Here is a 16222-nt window from a genome sequence, read left to right on the forward strand (position 1 = left end):
CGCATCCAGCTCCACCTGAACTCAAATCTTCTCCAGGGAGTATTTTGAAAACTATTCTATCTCATGAAGCTACTTTACATCTGAACTGTGTATGTGTGTGTGTGTGTGTGTGTGTATATATATACATATATATGTATATATATGTATATATATATATATATATATTTTTTTTTTTTTTTCCCCAAAGGACATATATTTAACATTAGACTTGAAAGCTGTCATCCAATGAGAAACTCATCTACAGACAAATCAGTCATGAGCATTCTTCATCTCTTCTGGGGCTCCTGTTCCAGAGAGAAAACTCCTTGAGTACCACCGTGCTTCTGCCTTTTGGAAATTAGTACGTAGGTTTCCCAGACTACTTCATATCTTTGGTAAAGTATCTCAGGCACAGGGCTGATAGGAGAGCTGATGTCACTGGCATCCTCTTCTGAGGCAGTTCAGATCGTGTTCACATTAACAACATAGGAAGTTACAGGCGCCGACCTCACGTAAAGATGAAACCTGCCTCTAGCGTCCAAGGAAGCAGGTACACGTGACATGCGGAGCCCTGGGAGGTGGGGTGTCCTTGGTAGAGAATAAAGCAAGTTATTGGCAGAGCTGTGTCTTCTCCAAGGAGAAACACCGAGAGCACCCTGAAGACTACCTGTGTGCAGCGATGTTTACCGGGACGGTCGGGGGAATAATTCACATAGCCTTTTCCAAAATAAGCGATGTACTTAATAGTCAGGACATCAGAGGTGATGTGAACATTTGTAGTTACGCAAGACTGGCAATCCGTAACCTGAAGACTGGTGGCTTTCTGGGGATGGATCCCACCTCACCCCCAGGACACCACCCCAAGCCTCTACTTCCCCTGAAAGTAAGAACTCCTCTTCCTGTGTTCCTGGTGCCACTGGCCCTCCCTGAGCACCCCCTGCAGGCTAGGGAGGGGGCTGAGCACACGCCTCTCATCCATCTCTGAGTCCCCAGCGGGGAGCAACACACAGCACGGGTCAGGTTCGAAACCCCGTGGATAAGCAGGATGGTTTGCATAAAAGCTCGATTCAAGGGGCCTGTCGCACTCCAAAGAAAAGGAATAGACAAAAACATTAATTACGTTTTCCTTTTAATAAGGCTTTTTACTCAAAAGTGTAGCTTTGAAAATCTCTAGCTTGTTGTGACAACCAGAGAAGCCAGGAGCGGCCTTGCCTTGAACATGGTGCCCTCGCAAGCTCCCCGGCACCAGGGCTGGAGGGCAAATGCACCACTTTACAATCAGAGCCAACATTTAAAATTAGGAGGAGGATGCATGTCCTACTTGGATTCAAGGAGAAAGGACAAGTTCTCAATACAGTAAAACAAAACACAAAAAGTAAACAAATCTTTAGAAATCACTAGATGTGTGTGTGTGTGTGTGTCTGTGTGTTTATATAATTAGGATTATCATCAACATTTAAAACTATTAAAAATAAGGTTGCCACCTTACCTTTTCTTTTGGTACTGGGGTGTTATTTTTTTTTAGGAAAATTTTTTTTTTTTTTTTTTTTTTTTTTGCCCAGCCTCTCAAGTTTCCTAACCTCAAGCCTGTTTTCCACTGTGCAGCCAAATGCCCCACCTTCGCACTGCACCCCCAGAGCGCCACCGTCAAGCCCCGCTGGCAGGAGGCAGGGCAGGCTTTGATTCTGGTTGTCAAGATGACAGGCCCACAAAAGCACAGCTGACAGAGGAACTGAATTCTTCCCCGGGAAGAAGATACATTTGCCCGCAATGGGTCTGCAAAGTCTTCCGAGGCACCTCTTCCCCCTCTGTGCTCTGCTTGATAACTTGTTTGTTTGGCCAAGAAGCAAGATGGCAATCTTAATCAGAAAGGGAAGCTAGATTTTTTAAATAACTTAAAAAAATCATTTTTATATAAAGCAGCAAAAACATATTTTCCTCTCTGCAGAAAGAAAACCGTGAACAAGGAAACACAGCGATGTAAACGGGGCCGTTCATACACTTCTGCTAAACTGGGTCCCCCGACAGACTCAGAGCTACTTTCCAACTTCCTCGGCGCTGTCGGAAGAAGATTCTTTGGCGTCTCCGGTCGCTCTTTTACTTTCCTCTTGATTTAAACTTTCCTTTTCCGAACTGGTCCCGTTGGGTATAGAGTTTTCGCCGTTGACCAGCCCGTGCTCTGCAGCCTTTGCCCTGCGGACAGCCTCAGTGAGGGTCAAGGCCTCCTGTGCGCCGGCCTCCCCGTCCGGGTCCCTGAGGACCAGGGGCAGCCGCGAGTCCGCCACGCCCTCCAGCAGCCCCGGGTTACTCTCCTCGTACTTGGGGAGCGGGGCGTGCCCCTCCACCTGCCTGCGGCAGTGCTCTCGGTTCGCGGCCGCGCTCTTGACCGCTTTTTCCAAGATCTCTTTCTCACCTAAGCGCAACTTGATGGCCATCGTGGCACGAACGGAAAGGGCATGGTTTTTCAAGAAGGACTTATCTTCCTGGAAAAGGAAACAGAGCAAAATTAACTACAGTAAGTCTAAACCAGCAAAACGATAGTGCCAGAAGGCAGATCAGTTGCTGCCGGGGACGAAGGCTTGAGAGAAATTGGGGGTGACGGGGGGGGGGGGGGGCGGTGACAGAAGGTTCTGGAACTTGACTGTGGAGGTGGCTGCCATGACTGCACGCTTAAACCCAAGCGTACACTTCAGAAGTGTGAATTTTACTCTATGTAAATTATACCTAAGTAAATGATTATAAAACAAAAAAGAGCCTAAACCAAATGGTACGTGGACACTGACAGAACTTCACTTATTTCTAAAACCCTTCTGTCTTGTGCCCTGATGGAACCCAGGGCTCGGCACTTGGCTGAACGATGGCTGAATGACAGGTACTTGAAGTCAGTGACCCAAGAGTAAACTTGTGTTTGTATCATATGAATTAGAAATTATGGAAAAATGTTAAATAATGTAAAAAATTTATACTCTAATCAACAATACCTCAGTGTGACTCTTCTGGTAGGGGTAAACATGTAAAATAGAAAAATATTAATAAGTTTAACGAAAAATGTGAAATACACAATGATTTTGCTAAAGCACGACAGTAATTTACATTCAAGGAAGAATCTCTTATTAAACATCTTTTAAAACATGACAAAGCACAAATCCTCCCTTAATCAACAGAATTACCTCAATGGTTGTTTTATATGTTTTTAAAAGAAGTGAGGCTCGATCTTCAAGAAATGTCCACAGTTTGACCTCATTGTCCCAGCTAACAGGATACTCAGAGTTCCCCAAGGTGAAGATTCTGTCAATGGCATTATCTCCCAGCAAATGTTCTTTCAATTCTTCTACAAGAACACAAACAGCCATCTGTTAGGGGAAACAGCACTACTTCTCATTTTAACCAGCAGCCCACCTCACAAAACATCTTTCCCAACAATGTCATCTTCCTGTGGTGAAGAGTTCTCCCTGATCCATCAGCCAGGCCGTGGCTAGACTCTCCAGAGCAGAGCCAGAGCTGTTTCAGGGGAGAAAGAGGGGAGGTCTTCCTGATTTGGAACCCAGACCAAGCCTTGCTGGGCCAGCCCTCCACACTGTTCACTGTTTTTAGGAGGGATCCCGAGAGCCTTTAGATGGTTTCGGAAGATACTTCTTAAAGACCATCTGTAGCGACACACGCCTTATTTTGACAACACCTCTCTTGCAAACTCTGAGCCCAGTCACAGCAACTGGGTCAAAAAGACATGTAGGTGAGCAACGTAAACTGTGAAAACAAACAACAGCACAACAACCCAGTGATCCTTCTAGACTGAAATCTGATGGATGCTAATTCCAGTAGTTGACCTGACAAAGCTATTTGTCTCGTCTTACAACAAGTAAACCACAAACTGAAACCCCAAAATGGACTAGAAAAATCTTAGTTAATGAAATACGTGTCTATATCCCTCACTTGTCAGGAATGTAAAAAGGAATTACAAATAAACACAAGTGCACATCTCAACTGCCTTCAAATACATGTAAGAAGAGGAAAGAATTCAGCAACTGCTCTGAGCATTTTATCTCCTGGCACATTATCTTCAAAAGACCAAAACATGCCGATCCTATTCATGCTCAAGAAATACAACCGTGCTTCTTATGTAATTATGAGACAGTATCTCTTTCAGAGCAAAATGCCCTACAGCTGTCACTATTTACAATTCAAATGGAAGAACTTCTGCTGCCAGCAAACCAAACTTTTATTAGTATTAGTGAGAGTGATTCAAAGAATGCATCAATTGTCTTGACAAGACAAACTGTCTATGACTAAAGAGAAACTAAAGAGAATCAATGGACCTAAGATGATTCAAAAGCAGGTTGCTGTTTTGTTTTTTTTTTTTAAGAAAATAGAAGTTAATTTAATATTCAGAAAAGAAATTTCTTAAGTTGCATTTGTTAGCAAAAGGTCATGATGAAATTCAGGATTTTTAGATTTTTGATCCTTCAGTTTATATTCTCTGCATAAAGCAATGAAGATTTTTAAAATGCTTTTGAAGTGGAAGAAGTTTCTTCTTAGACGCCCTCAATACTAAGGTTACAATTTCTGTTTTCCTCCTCAACCTACCCGAGTTGTACCCTTTAATTAACATTGGGAAGGTGAGGGGCTGAAGCAGAGTTTTCTCTCTGCCGCTCTTAACAGTGATACTGGACTGGCTTCACATGCCTGGAGAAATAAAACCCACGAAAGGCCATCACCCTGCCTGGAACACTCAGGAAGTGAACCACAGGCTCCGGGGGCAGGTTTCTTTCCCCTCTTCCCTCTCGCTGACAAGCCCTTCCTGGATTTCCTGCATTCCCTGCCCACCGCAGGAGTGTGGTTTGGTGGCCCCCAGCCTGGCCCCTGCACGCCCTGCAGCGCTAGAATCTCTTCCGTGGGCTATCGGTCTTGCAAACCCACAGGAGCCACGCGGGGGCCTGGGGTACAGGCCCTGAGGCGGCAGAGCTGGGTCCCAAGTCAGGGTCATCGCCGGCCAGCTGAGTGGCCAAGTTACTCTCCTCTTTGCATGGGAGCTTCTACGTCAGTCAAGTGGGAGCCCCACCTCCCTCCAGCAAGGCTGACGAGGATGAACAAAGCCTGCACCACGTTCAGCATCGTGCCCGGCACAGAGAGGGGGCTCCCAAATTACAGGGGTTATCATCGGCGTCATCTCTCATCGGGATATGAACTGTGACATTCAACTTTGTAATGCTATATTACACGCAAGAAAAGCCCACGGCTAACCCTTAACTCGTGTTCACTAAATTGAACTGAGGAACCAGTGCCAAAGCACAAAATCACCAGAAGCTCCCACGTGAGTGACAGGGAGTCTAGAGCAGTGTGGCTGCGAGCGAGGGACAAGGACCACCTAACACCTCTCTGGGCTCTGCAGTTGGTTGTCTGTATTTCAGGACTCAGTTTCTTCTACTTCCAATGTCAAGCCAGGACCTGGGCGGCACTTCTCTGGCCGCAGACATGAAGGGAGGGAGCCAGACGGCAGGGCCCGGCAGACTCCCTCCACGGGCCGTCATCTCTGCTCCGGCCCCGGGCTGCCCTTGCTCTAGCGCTCGGACAGCTTCCTTCAGAAGAACACTTGTCTGTCTCTTCAGTTAGGTGGCACGCACTCACTGCCACTCGTTCCCACCCAATCCGCTGCGCCCAGCATCCAGGGTAGTTTACAACAACAGCAAACTCACACACAATTAAAGATGGAACCGCACAGCCAGGGGATGTGGAGGAGTATATTCTCAGATGAAAAGTGAAAACACAACCGCAATAGATCACACCTCAGTGCCAGAGATCCCAAACGGCTTGTCTTAAGGAAACATAAAAGTAATGCTCAATGCATACATGTAACTTTTTGTGCCTGAAATAAGAGGCTGTAGACAGGAATATCTGCAGTTTAAACAGGTTCTGTTTGCAGTGCTAGTTACTCCAACCGGATGCCTGGCACTGACAGGCCTGCTGGCGATTTCGGATTCACACTACAGAGCTGGTTAACTAATGAAGGCCCCTGGCCCACGTGGGTCATGGCCGACCACCTGACTTCAGTGTCGAATGACCATTCACCGCGAGGACATTTAGGCTCTGTCGTCCCGGGTAACAGGCACATCAGAAACTCCCATCTACAAATGTCGAATTTCGATACAGGCAGACAATCCAAGATGCATTAAGCTTTCTTCCAATGCAGTAGAGAATTATTTGTTTATTACAAGCGTATACTGACAACACACTGAGGATTTAATAAAATACTTCCAGGATAAAACAGATCAATTTCTTCTTTCTCCAATATTACCTCTTCCCCCCAAAGTGCTTTAATTTTAAGTAATTTTATCTTTAATCTGAATCCCTCTGCCTCACACTTCATGAATTAAAAAAAGAAAAAAACAACATTTTTTTTTTTTTTTCTGAAATGATTTACCTTCGGTCATGCAGAAGACTCGGAGAAAAGCCAGAAGTTGGGCAGAGATGGGTGGCTCCGTAAAATGCAATGCGAAGACACTGGAGCTGACGAGAGGAAGAAGAGAGATCAGGCCCTGCTGCAGTGGCCTCCTTGCCCCACAGTGAAATCTCTGAATCTGCACTCCGTGTGTGGTCCTCAGGGAGCCTGGGCCAGCATGAGGGACCCCACCTCCTCACCAGAACTCTAAAAACAGAATTTTCAGCCCTGGCGAAATGCGGAAGGCCTGGGCTGGCCGAGGAGGGTGGCGGTAACCATCACTGCCTGCAGTTCTTAGTCTAATAGCCTTCATCTCGGATGCACACAACACATCAGGAGAATTAAGCATACCCATGGCTCCTAAGAAAGGTTAACAATAATTTATGTTGAGTTCACATTTTAATCATTAATCAAATATTGACAAGTTCAATAAAAAAAGGTCTAGATAATCCATTTTCATTAAGAATGGTTCTCTCCACTCCCTGGAGAACCAATAAATCATAATTCTTGTCCTTATCATTTTGCACCTCAAATGCAAGAAAATCTTAAGATTTGATTTAACCAGAAATTCTTGAAATCACTGAGTATCATGACTTCATTACAGAAACTAATGGTGGCAAAGAATTAAATGAAACAAATTGATCCAGGTCATTAACCTTCTCAAGGTGAAAGGCATTAATGACATGGAGGCACTTATTTAACTGAACGAGGATTTCAGGCCACATCCCCTAGAACTGGCTGTGGACGCTTCCAACGACACAATCATGTTGATCTGAAAACGCTGGTAAATCACCATGCATCTCAACGGTTTAAATTTGCAGTAGAACAGGGATAAAGGGATTAAGACAAACTACAGTAGAGAAGTTTTATTAACACACCAGTTAAACACTACGCGACTGGAAATATTTCAAGTACCACAGTAAAGAGCTGACAGATTTTTTTCTACGTACGTTGGGATGCCAGCGCGAGCCAGGACCTCGGCCTTCATGGCGTACAGCCTGTCACTTTTACTCACTCCAAGCTTTATTTTCACTCTGTCGTGTGAATTATTGTCAAAGAAAAAACCACTGTGGATCACAAACTCTGCATTTGACCGAGTGCCATAAAAAATGTAAATCTGAGATGCAGTAAAGAAAAAATAAAGGGATATAAAAGAAACTTAACATCCATTCTCAGTACAAAGCAGGGCAAAGGATCAGTTCTCATATATTTAACGCAACTTCACACTAAGGAGACAAGCAGCTCTGAGGTGACCATGTCCCTGTCCTGAACATCACGTGCTGGCAGGCGGGGCCGGGCGGGCTGCGGAGAGCACACGCCGACGCCGACCTCCTAGCACCCGGAGGAGCCGGACCCCGTGGTCCCAGCCTTTCTCATACCCCCTCACACTCCCAGTCACAGCGAGACTGCTGCTTTACGACTGCACTTTAAAATTCACCATGTTCTTTTCTCCCTCTCCTTTAACTACAAGAGCGTCTCCTGGAACCAGGGTTTAAGGCAGTGTCTGTCAGAAATCCACTTCTAGACGCTGCGGCCATTCTGCACGTAGCAGGAGGGTTCATGAACCGTCTCCAGGCACTCTGTCAGGCTAGTATTTTCACTCTGTCCCAGCTCGAACGTCAGTGGTCTGTGTCGGTTCTGTCTTTTGTGTTCCCTACTTGGCCACAGGACTGCCAGGCAGAGTGCAGCTGTCCCTTCGTGCACATGCTCAACCCCACCCCAAATATTACTTAAAACTTCACAGATTAAAGTGAAAGTACAAGAAGGCAGCTCTTGCGGTTCCTGATTCCCTTATGGTTTTGCCGCTTAAATAAACTGCCTCCTTTTAAAGAAGGTTCTAATCAACAGAAAAAGATACGAAAACAATGCAGTTTATACAATCGAAAAATCTCTTCTACTGTCGTAACACAGAATTTATTTTCAGTTGACAGTGTTACACACACTAGATGGGTTGTGCAAATAACTGCGTTCACATCTTTCTCCCTGGTGGACCCGAAGGTCCCATTCAAAGCACGGCATATTTATTACGGCTTTGGGTCTCAATATGTATTCCAGAAAACAAGCCTTAAATACAAATCTCAAAATTTTCTGCCCAAGTTAAATACTTTTTAAAAATGATCAACACAGTATGAGGTGAGGGACTCCGCGCGGAACCCACCTGCTCTCCGGCCCGGAAGTCCTGCAGGGCTACACACTCACAGCGGTCGTCCTCCAGGTTGTAGCCGGTGGTGATCTGTACACGGGAGGAAGGATGACAGGACAGCGTCTAAGTGCTCTCGCTCAGGAGGGCCTTTTTCCGGCGATTAGAGGATAAAAGACACGCAAAGCTACTTAAAGGGGTGCATTCTGCTTGCTTCACCAAACTGAGCAAAAAACTGCTTGGTTATTTGCATTGATTCTACTCACACCAGAAATCCTTATGGAAGACCCCGTACCTGCAGTGAGGGACATACTCTTCGGAAAATGTATTGTATAGGTTATCCCTTGCTGGTCTCAACCAAACATAATCATTCATTACAAAGTTACAGGCTTTGAGCTCATCCCCCCCCCCTCCCCCGCCATCTCCAGCCACCCACCCACCCACAGGACCTGCGCTCCCGCAAGGAGGGAAGCGGGATCTCTGGAGAACTCGAACTGACTTGCAAACAGCATCTTTAGTATTTGGCCATTAAGAACACAAGGCGGGTTTCCCACTGGATAAAGAATCAGGGAGAAAGAAAAGCTCTGTTTCCAAATTATGTACTTATTTTACTCTGGAACTAGAGAAATTAAAACTTTCAGATAAGCAAAGGAAAAATAAAACAACTTAGTTGTATCCTATTCACTCTCTTTATGCTGAAAGCTATACTGTGAGAGTTTCTGAACCCCCAAATCCACTAACCACACTGACAATCCACATCTCTTCCTAATCTCTCCTGTCAAGGGGTGTGGGAGGGGGGCAGGCGATGTCGTGGTCTCGGCACTGAAGTCACCACAAAATTCTCTGGGCCTCAACTGGTCAGCATTTTACCTTCTCAGTCACCCTTTGCATTTTGTTTGTCCTGCCGTCCCCTGGCTCTTCTCACCCAGCTCAACACATGCAAAACCCTTCCAACTGGTCTCAAATTCCAGAACTGTCCCTCCCGTGTTCCGTGTGGCATACGTGTTTGACCTCCTGTTTAAAACTTTTCAGTGGTGCTCCACGTTGCCTTGCGGAAAACATCCAAGTTTTTGAGCAAGGCCAGTTTACAAGGAGGCCCACACCTCCCTACGGTCTCTGGACACGCCACTCGCCTGCCACTCCGGGCGCCGCCCCCGCTCCCTCGTGCCTGCGGCCACCTTCAGCTCCTGCTTTGCCTGAGCCCCGGCTTCTCTGGAGATGCCCCCCTTCATCCCACCCTCCCTCTCTGTCCCCCAAAGCCTCTCCCACCCAGTAATAGGGTATTTATATCTGTGCACCCCCCACCAGCCAGACCTGCAGCCTAGCCCTTTCCACCTCGGCGCCTGGAGCTTAGCTCGCCGGGCCCAACACCTGACACTGCCCTCGCCCTTGGGAATGTCTGCTTGACGCAGGGAAAGGAACAGGCTCCCCATTTATATTAAAAGCCCCTTCTCAGAAGTCTGTCCCTCAGAGCAGCCCCCAATCTCTTAGATTGTCTGTAAATACTCATTAATTACTTCGATCTCCTCATTTTATCCTGGAGAATCAAAATTCAAGACGGCTACAAGTGCTACTTTGCTATTCAAGGTATCAACAGCTCAAAAGATTACTTTTGAGTCCAGGGAATGGCATTTGGGGATGGAAGGGCAGATAACACTTCTCTTTAAACCCAGCATCCCCAGAACCAAGACCAATGAGAAATATGAAAGCAACGAGGACTAAATGAAGGCAGGTATTCTGGCTCACTTTCACTCACAGAACAGCTTAAACACTTGATAAAAAAATCAGCTCCATGAAGTTCCTGCCCACTATCAAAATCACTTTTATGACCCCCAAACATGACCCTGATGATAAGGTACAGAGTGGGGATTGCCCATGACCTCCCAGCCCTAGAAGACTGGCATTCCATGGTGCAGGCAGTACCCAGGGGCCTGACAGGAGCACGAACAGGCAGAAGGAAGTCAGGGGAAGCAGGAGGGAAGGCGGAGGGCCAACAATCTATAAGAGGAGCACGAGGAAGCACAGGAGACAGACGGTGGAGGACAGGAAGGGAGGCCCGTGGGTGGGGAGGTGTGGCCATCCTATGCGTGGTGCTCAGGATGGCCCAGCCTGGGGAAGCAGCGGGAACAGTCAGCGCAGAGGCCCTCGGTGGGCGTGTAGGGCCCAGACAGACTGGGGTGTAGCGGGGACAGGCTGAGCAGGGGGCCCTGTCTGCTACTGTAAACACCTGGGCTTTTCACCTTGAGACCGGAAGCCTCATGCACATCTAAATGTTTCAGATCTTCAACACTCAAACAGAAAGGCCTCGAAAAAGAGCCCCCTGCAATTCTGCTTGAATCTTCCAAAGCCCTTTCATCCTGGTTGGTAGAGTCACGTATCCAAATACAAGGGCTGATCATTCCAACACGCTTTACCTGTTGGAACTAATACAGAGGCCGAAGCCCACTTAGAAGTATCCTTCTCTGTATAAACTGAACAACCTCAAAAAAGGGAAAGCAGACCTGTTCCCGTTAGTTCTGAACAAGCCACACAGAATTTAGATACGTTATGCCTCACAGCCCAACACGCCGCCTTATAAACCTGTCTACGTTTGTTTCTCGGAGTGGCTAGGAAATAGATCACCTTCGCTAGAGTCTCCAGCCCGGCCTAGGTATTCATCCAGCCTCTTAATTTCTCATGCTTTTCCTCGCTGCTGCTGGTTTGGAATCACTGTCACAGGCTTGATTCCTCCATTTCTACCCCCATAACCAGGTTTGGGGACACTGTTAGAAGCACACAGCATTGCTGGGTTACAAATTTCTATCAGCTCCCCCAGTGGTAGTCAGATCAGACAGACAAAGACTGTCAGGACAGACACACACGAAAAAGAAATCTACTGTCTGAAAAGCTGAGCCTTTCTTTCAAGTACCTTATTTTAAAAGAGATTAACTGTTAATATGTATGACATACAACTTCATAGTGCTAAAAGAGATTCTGAAATCCTACCAGACAAAATTTCCCATCAAGTGTTATTTTTACGGTGGGAAACTGTCCAACAAAGGTGTAGTAGAGTTAAGTGTGCAGAGAAGATAACCGCTGTAAGGAAAAGCACTAACATCTTGTATAAACCTTCTCAAGGTTAGCAGTGTTTCTGCCAGGACTGCGGTGGCTGAGACCTGATGAACAGTATTAGGAAAAAGACAGCATTAGTAGTTGTCATCAATTCGTTATTTTTATTTTGAGATAAACTTTTTTTTTTTTTTTTTTTTACTTTTAGGGGGGAAAAGAGTGAGTAGTTTACATGAAAGCCACACAAAACCAGTGTGTATGTGAGTATGTGAAGGTGCAAATGCACAGCAAAAGAATGGGAGAGATGTGCAGAAAGCCAGTAACCAGCTACCCAGGAGGCGTCGAGTGGACCAGCCACGGGGCCGCCAGGGCCCGGGACTAGTAGGGGACCTCCGAGTTTCACTGCAGAGGCTTCTGTTTTCTTTAACTGGTTTTCTTCATTTACAGTAAAGTATGTACTTGTTAAATTTTAGAAAGAAAAAAATAAACCCCGATGATCAATCAAGTTTGGGAACCAATGACCTAATCCAAGAAAAAGAAAAATGTTACTGTCAAATATTAAAAGCTATTTGAAAAAATTTTAAACTTCAATGTTACAATCATTTAAAATAGCTCTGAAAGAAAACAAAAAGAACAAAATATAAAATTGTATTCATTAATGAAGATAAATGATAAAATATGCTAATACTCCTCAAAATGGCTAAATTAAGCACATCTAAATTAAGGCAAAAATGTAATTATAAAAGTATAGATATTCTTTCTCTCCAATTTAAGAGTGTGCTGTGGCTAGACCTTCCCAGGTTCACACTAGGGTTTCTCTCAAGTGTTTGGCACACGTGGCATGTGTTCTGGCCATTTTGTGGAATTAGATGTGAAATACTCATTTATAGCACCAGTCTATTTATAATACTGCTAATAATAACAAAGAAAGCTGACACTGAGAAAAGATGAACAAAAAACTAACCAAACCAGTATACGATTATAATATTTAAAAATTCAAAACGTTCTGAAGTTGATCATATTTCCAACTAGTAATATCAGGAAATCTTTCTCAGCACAGAGAGCACAGCAACCTGCTCTGAGGCTCAGAATCTGAAGAATGCTGAGAAACAGAGGCAGCCTCCTCTGTGCGTCATGATTAACAATCCTCACAGCATCTCCCTGTCTTCCCAACGTCTGATGATGCCAACTGACTCCTGCATCCAAGGCCAAGAGCCAAACGCCGAAGTGCACCTCCTCCCGCCCCACTGCCAGGGACACCAGGACTGGCTCCTGAACCAAAGCAGGTTAATCAACGGGGCCAAGGATGTGTCTGCATAGCAGGTGAAGGGAGAGGGGGCAGGAAAGAATCAGAGAAACTTAAGTAACTGATAATACAGTCAGCAAAGAGAGAAAACAAGCAACACAAAAGGAAAACCCAGAAGGAGAAAGGATTAATTTTTCAATAAATTGGTATTTTAAAAAGAATAAGAAAAAAGAAACTTTGGTTTAAGTCTGTCGTCCAATAAGGTAAGAAAATGTAGGTCTAGGCTGGAATCGTGGCTCAGCAAAGAAATGCAGTTTACTGTGGCTTCTGAAAGTGATATAAGACTCACGTTTTCAGGATTAAGTAAACACAGAGAGAAAAAAACGCCAGCCTCTACTCATGGGGGGCGAGGTTTGGCGCTGTTTGCTCCTCTTGGAGGGGGCAGTAGGGGACAGTGACTTGTAGGCAGAACTTTGCCGGTTAATGAACACGACCCGAGGAGGTCCTTACCAGGCCGTTGGTGTGATTGCACATGTCCCACAGAGGAATCAGTGCCAGGGTCACCCGGGAACCATCCTCCGTGGGAATCTGGTTTTGTCGAGTCATAACGGAAGAGACCGCCCACCTGTAACAATCAGAAAAGAGGCGAATTATGGCCGGCACATCTGAAAGCCCATGGCAGTCACAACTCAACCAAAACCGAGGTGTGCCTGACCTCTCATGAATTTTCAAAACCCTTTCGTAAGTCGCAAAGGTGATGTTCATCATCATTTAAAATTAAGTCTAGGGTAAAGAGAAGAGGAGGGGGGATGTGGAAGGAAAAAGGAGCCAGGGGGAATCTAGGAGTGAGAGATTAAGGGAGGACGTTCCCGGGAGAAAGTGGCCTGGAAGAAGGGCCTAGAACAGAGTCAGCCAGGCCTCAGCTGGTCCCGGTCCGCGTTGCTGCGGAGAGACCCCACCCCTCTTTTACCCAAACGCTGACTCTGTACCTATTTTGAGCCTCACTGAAAAGCAAACACTAACTCCTTTCTGATCGGAATCCTCTAAGAACTCTACAAAATGTGGAATGGTATTTTTTTTTACTATGTTGTGCACTGCATTAAATCTTTTTGTTAAAAAAAAGTCCCTACTTTAAAGAGCTAAAACAGTCTGTTTGAAAGAAAAAAAATCCTCACCCCACACTAATGTTAATCTTGGGCATCACTTGGCTATATCAACTAATCCCCACCAATACAGGTTAACGGCAATTTCCACATGGCTATTAAAACGCTGCTCCCTGCCCCCGGGTCCAGTGTAACTTCCAGAAAGAACAATCTCTTTTTTAAGGCTTTAAATGGTCATGCAAGTCACTTCTTACCCAAGCCCTTCGCACTTCTGAGATCCCAATTTCACTCAGAAACCACCCTCCAATACATGCCTCGCACATACGTACACCACACCCCAACACACACACACACACACACACACACACACACACACACACACACACACACCCTTCACACCAACCTGTAGTCCTCATAAGTGAAAGAATCCTTCAAGGGCAGTTTGTGGGCATGAGGATGGGTCTGGGAATTAGAAGTTTTAGAAAGCAGAGGTGAAAAGAGAAAAAGGGAAAACAGAAATCAGTCAGCAAAATTTCATTATTTATCTGCCTAACAGATCCTAACAAGAGCCAAATGAAGCAGGAGGCATCCAGCCGCGCTACTGAGGGATCATCGTGCTATTATGCTCTCATACATCACTGTCAACTTAATTTGTTGTGCCCAGCAGCCGCCATAAATCTGCTGCTTCATATTTCGATACCAGGACCCACAGACACGGCACGGAAATAAAATTTAAGGTGGACTGAGTTTACAAAAGGTAGGCACACCCACACCATAAGTCTCTCGTCTACACGGAAACCCGGAGTCTCCAAGTCAGGTGTCTGTCCCAGCCTCCCTTTGCATCTCTTGCCTTAATGTGCTTGTACAGCCCTCAGGAATAGTCCAAATCTCTTCTTGTATCAATAAAAAGAACAATTAAAGGCACTCTAATAAATTGAAACTTCTTTCATTTATCTCTGACTTAAAATCATTTGGAAGGAAATCAACTTGTTAGGTGCAAATGAATCATACAACATGGCCGATGCAGCTCAAATACAGAAAATCAAGAAAAACACAGTTTTGTGAAATTATGAATTAAATTTTACAAACAAATGTAATAAAGATAAAATCGAGATCAGCATATGTGAATTTTACTCCTTTTCTTTTTGTCTCTGGACAAAAGAACATTTGATAAAAATATCCAAAACTTCACACTTTAGAGAAAATTGTACACATCTCACATCCTCTCTCTCCACAATACTCCCTCCACCTTGGGCCTTTCGAGCACTTAAGAAACTGTGTCTCAACTAAGAAATTCAAAGCCGTAACAGTATAATTTTAATCTTCGGTTTCCATTACAGGCTGATAGACAGATTGCAGTAAGTGATCAAATGGTGATTTCTGAGATACCAGTGCGATTCGGCTGCACGGTCTCTGCAGCGCTGTAAATGCACGGAGCCCCGTGTAGTATGCAGTTTTTACTTTTGACGCATTACCATCACAAGTGCATGGTAATTTATCATCGCTCACTGCACTGTACTTGCTGGCACCGTATGCAGGACAGTAGGGGATGAAGTAAAAGTGGCTCGAACCGTAAATCAATTAGAAAACAAAAGCTTGTGCTCGGCGCGCAATTTTAGGCAAATTATATATTACAAAAGGCTGCCAATTGGGTGCTAGCTCCCAGGTGCCTGCTTCTCCCCTCTGATCCTAAGCCCAGTTTTAACCCTTTGGAAGAAAAGTCAACATACGGAAATACAGTCACATAATATGTAAATGCTCTGACAATAAAAATGAAATTAAAGAAGATATAATTTAGGGCAAAATATAAAATAACCTATCGCTCAGGGGCATTCTCTAGCTGCATTATTCTAGCTAGGAAGATTAGAAAAAACTATCTCTGGTTTAAAAAAAAAAAAAACCCAATACCGTGGTCAAGCACAGCAAAGATTCGAGGAGAAGCTTCTTATTGCCTCTTCTTTGTAATGAATGAAATGCAAGCCTGTGTCCTAAGAGTCCTAAAGAAGCTCCATTTAATTATGGAACTTGACCATAAGGGTGCTCAGGTTTTTCCTCGTAAGAGTACAAATTCCGCAGATAAGAACTGCCCCTCCACCCAAAACTAATTTGATGATAAGCACCATAGAAATTTTTCAGAACTTTAAAGAAAAGAAATTCCATTGCTAAAATTTCCTTTCACTTATAATAAAATGAAGCTTCACATAGTCTGACCTACTGGGAATGTTGCACATCCTATTTCTTCTCAAACTCTAGGAGGTGGGAAAGCATTG

The 16222-nt window shown here is 45.0% G+C and overlaps 1 protein-coding gene across 2 annotated transcripts in view; it reads right to left on the reverse strand.

Moving 5' to 3' along the window:
• Positions 1–1090: 1090 nt before the first annotated feature.
• Positions 1091–16222, reverse strand: part of SETD3 (SET domain containing 3, actin N3(tau)-histidine methyltransferase) — a 70109-nt gene continuing 54977 nt past the window's right edge. For both annotated transcript variants that reach the window (XM_022576120.3, XM_022576121.3), the window contains exons 7-13: positions 14356–14414; positions 13360–13474; positions 8574–8648; positions 7366–7532; positions 6398–6483; positions 3150–3310; positions 1091–2462 (exon numbers count right to left, since the gene is read on the reverse strand). In XM_022576120.3, coding sequence (XP_022431828.2) covers positions 2016–2462; positions 3150–3310; positions 6398–6483; positions 7366–7532; positions 8574–8648; positions 13360–13474; positions 14356–14414 — 1110 coding nt within the window. In that variant the 3' untranslated portion in view covers positions 1091–2015. The remainder of the gene's footprint in view (positions 2463–3149; positions 3311–6397; positions 6484–7365; positions 7533–8573; positions 8649–13359; positions 13475–14355; positions 14415–16222) is intronic.

The sequence above is a fragment of the Delphinapterus leucas genome, chromosome 2, assembly GCF_059928025.1.
Source record: "Delphinapterus leucas isolate spDelLeu-1000000601 "Yukka" chromosome 2, BTC_Dleu_Yukka2, whole genome shotgun sequence".
NCBI lineage: Eukaryota > Metazoa > Chordata > Mammalia > Artiodactyla > Monodontidae > Delphinapterus > Delphinapterus leucas.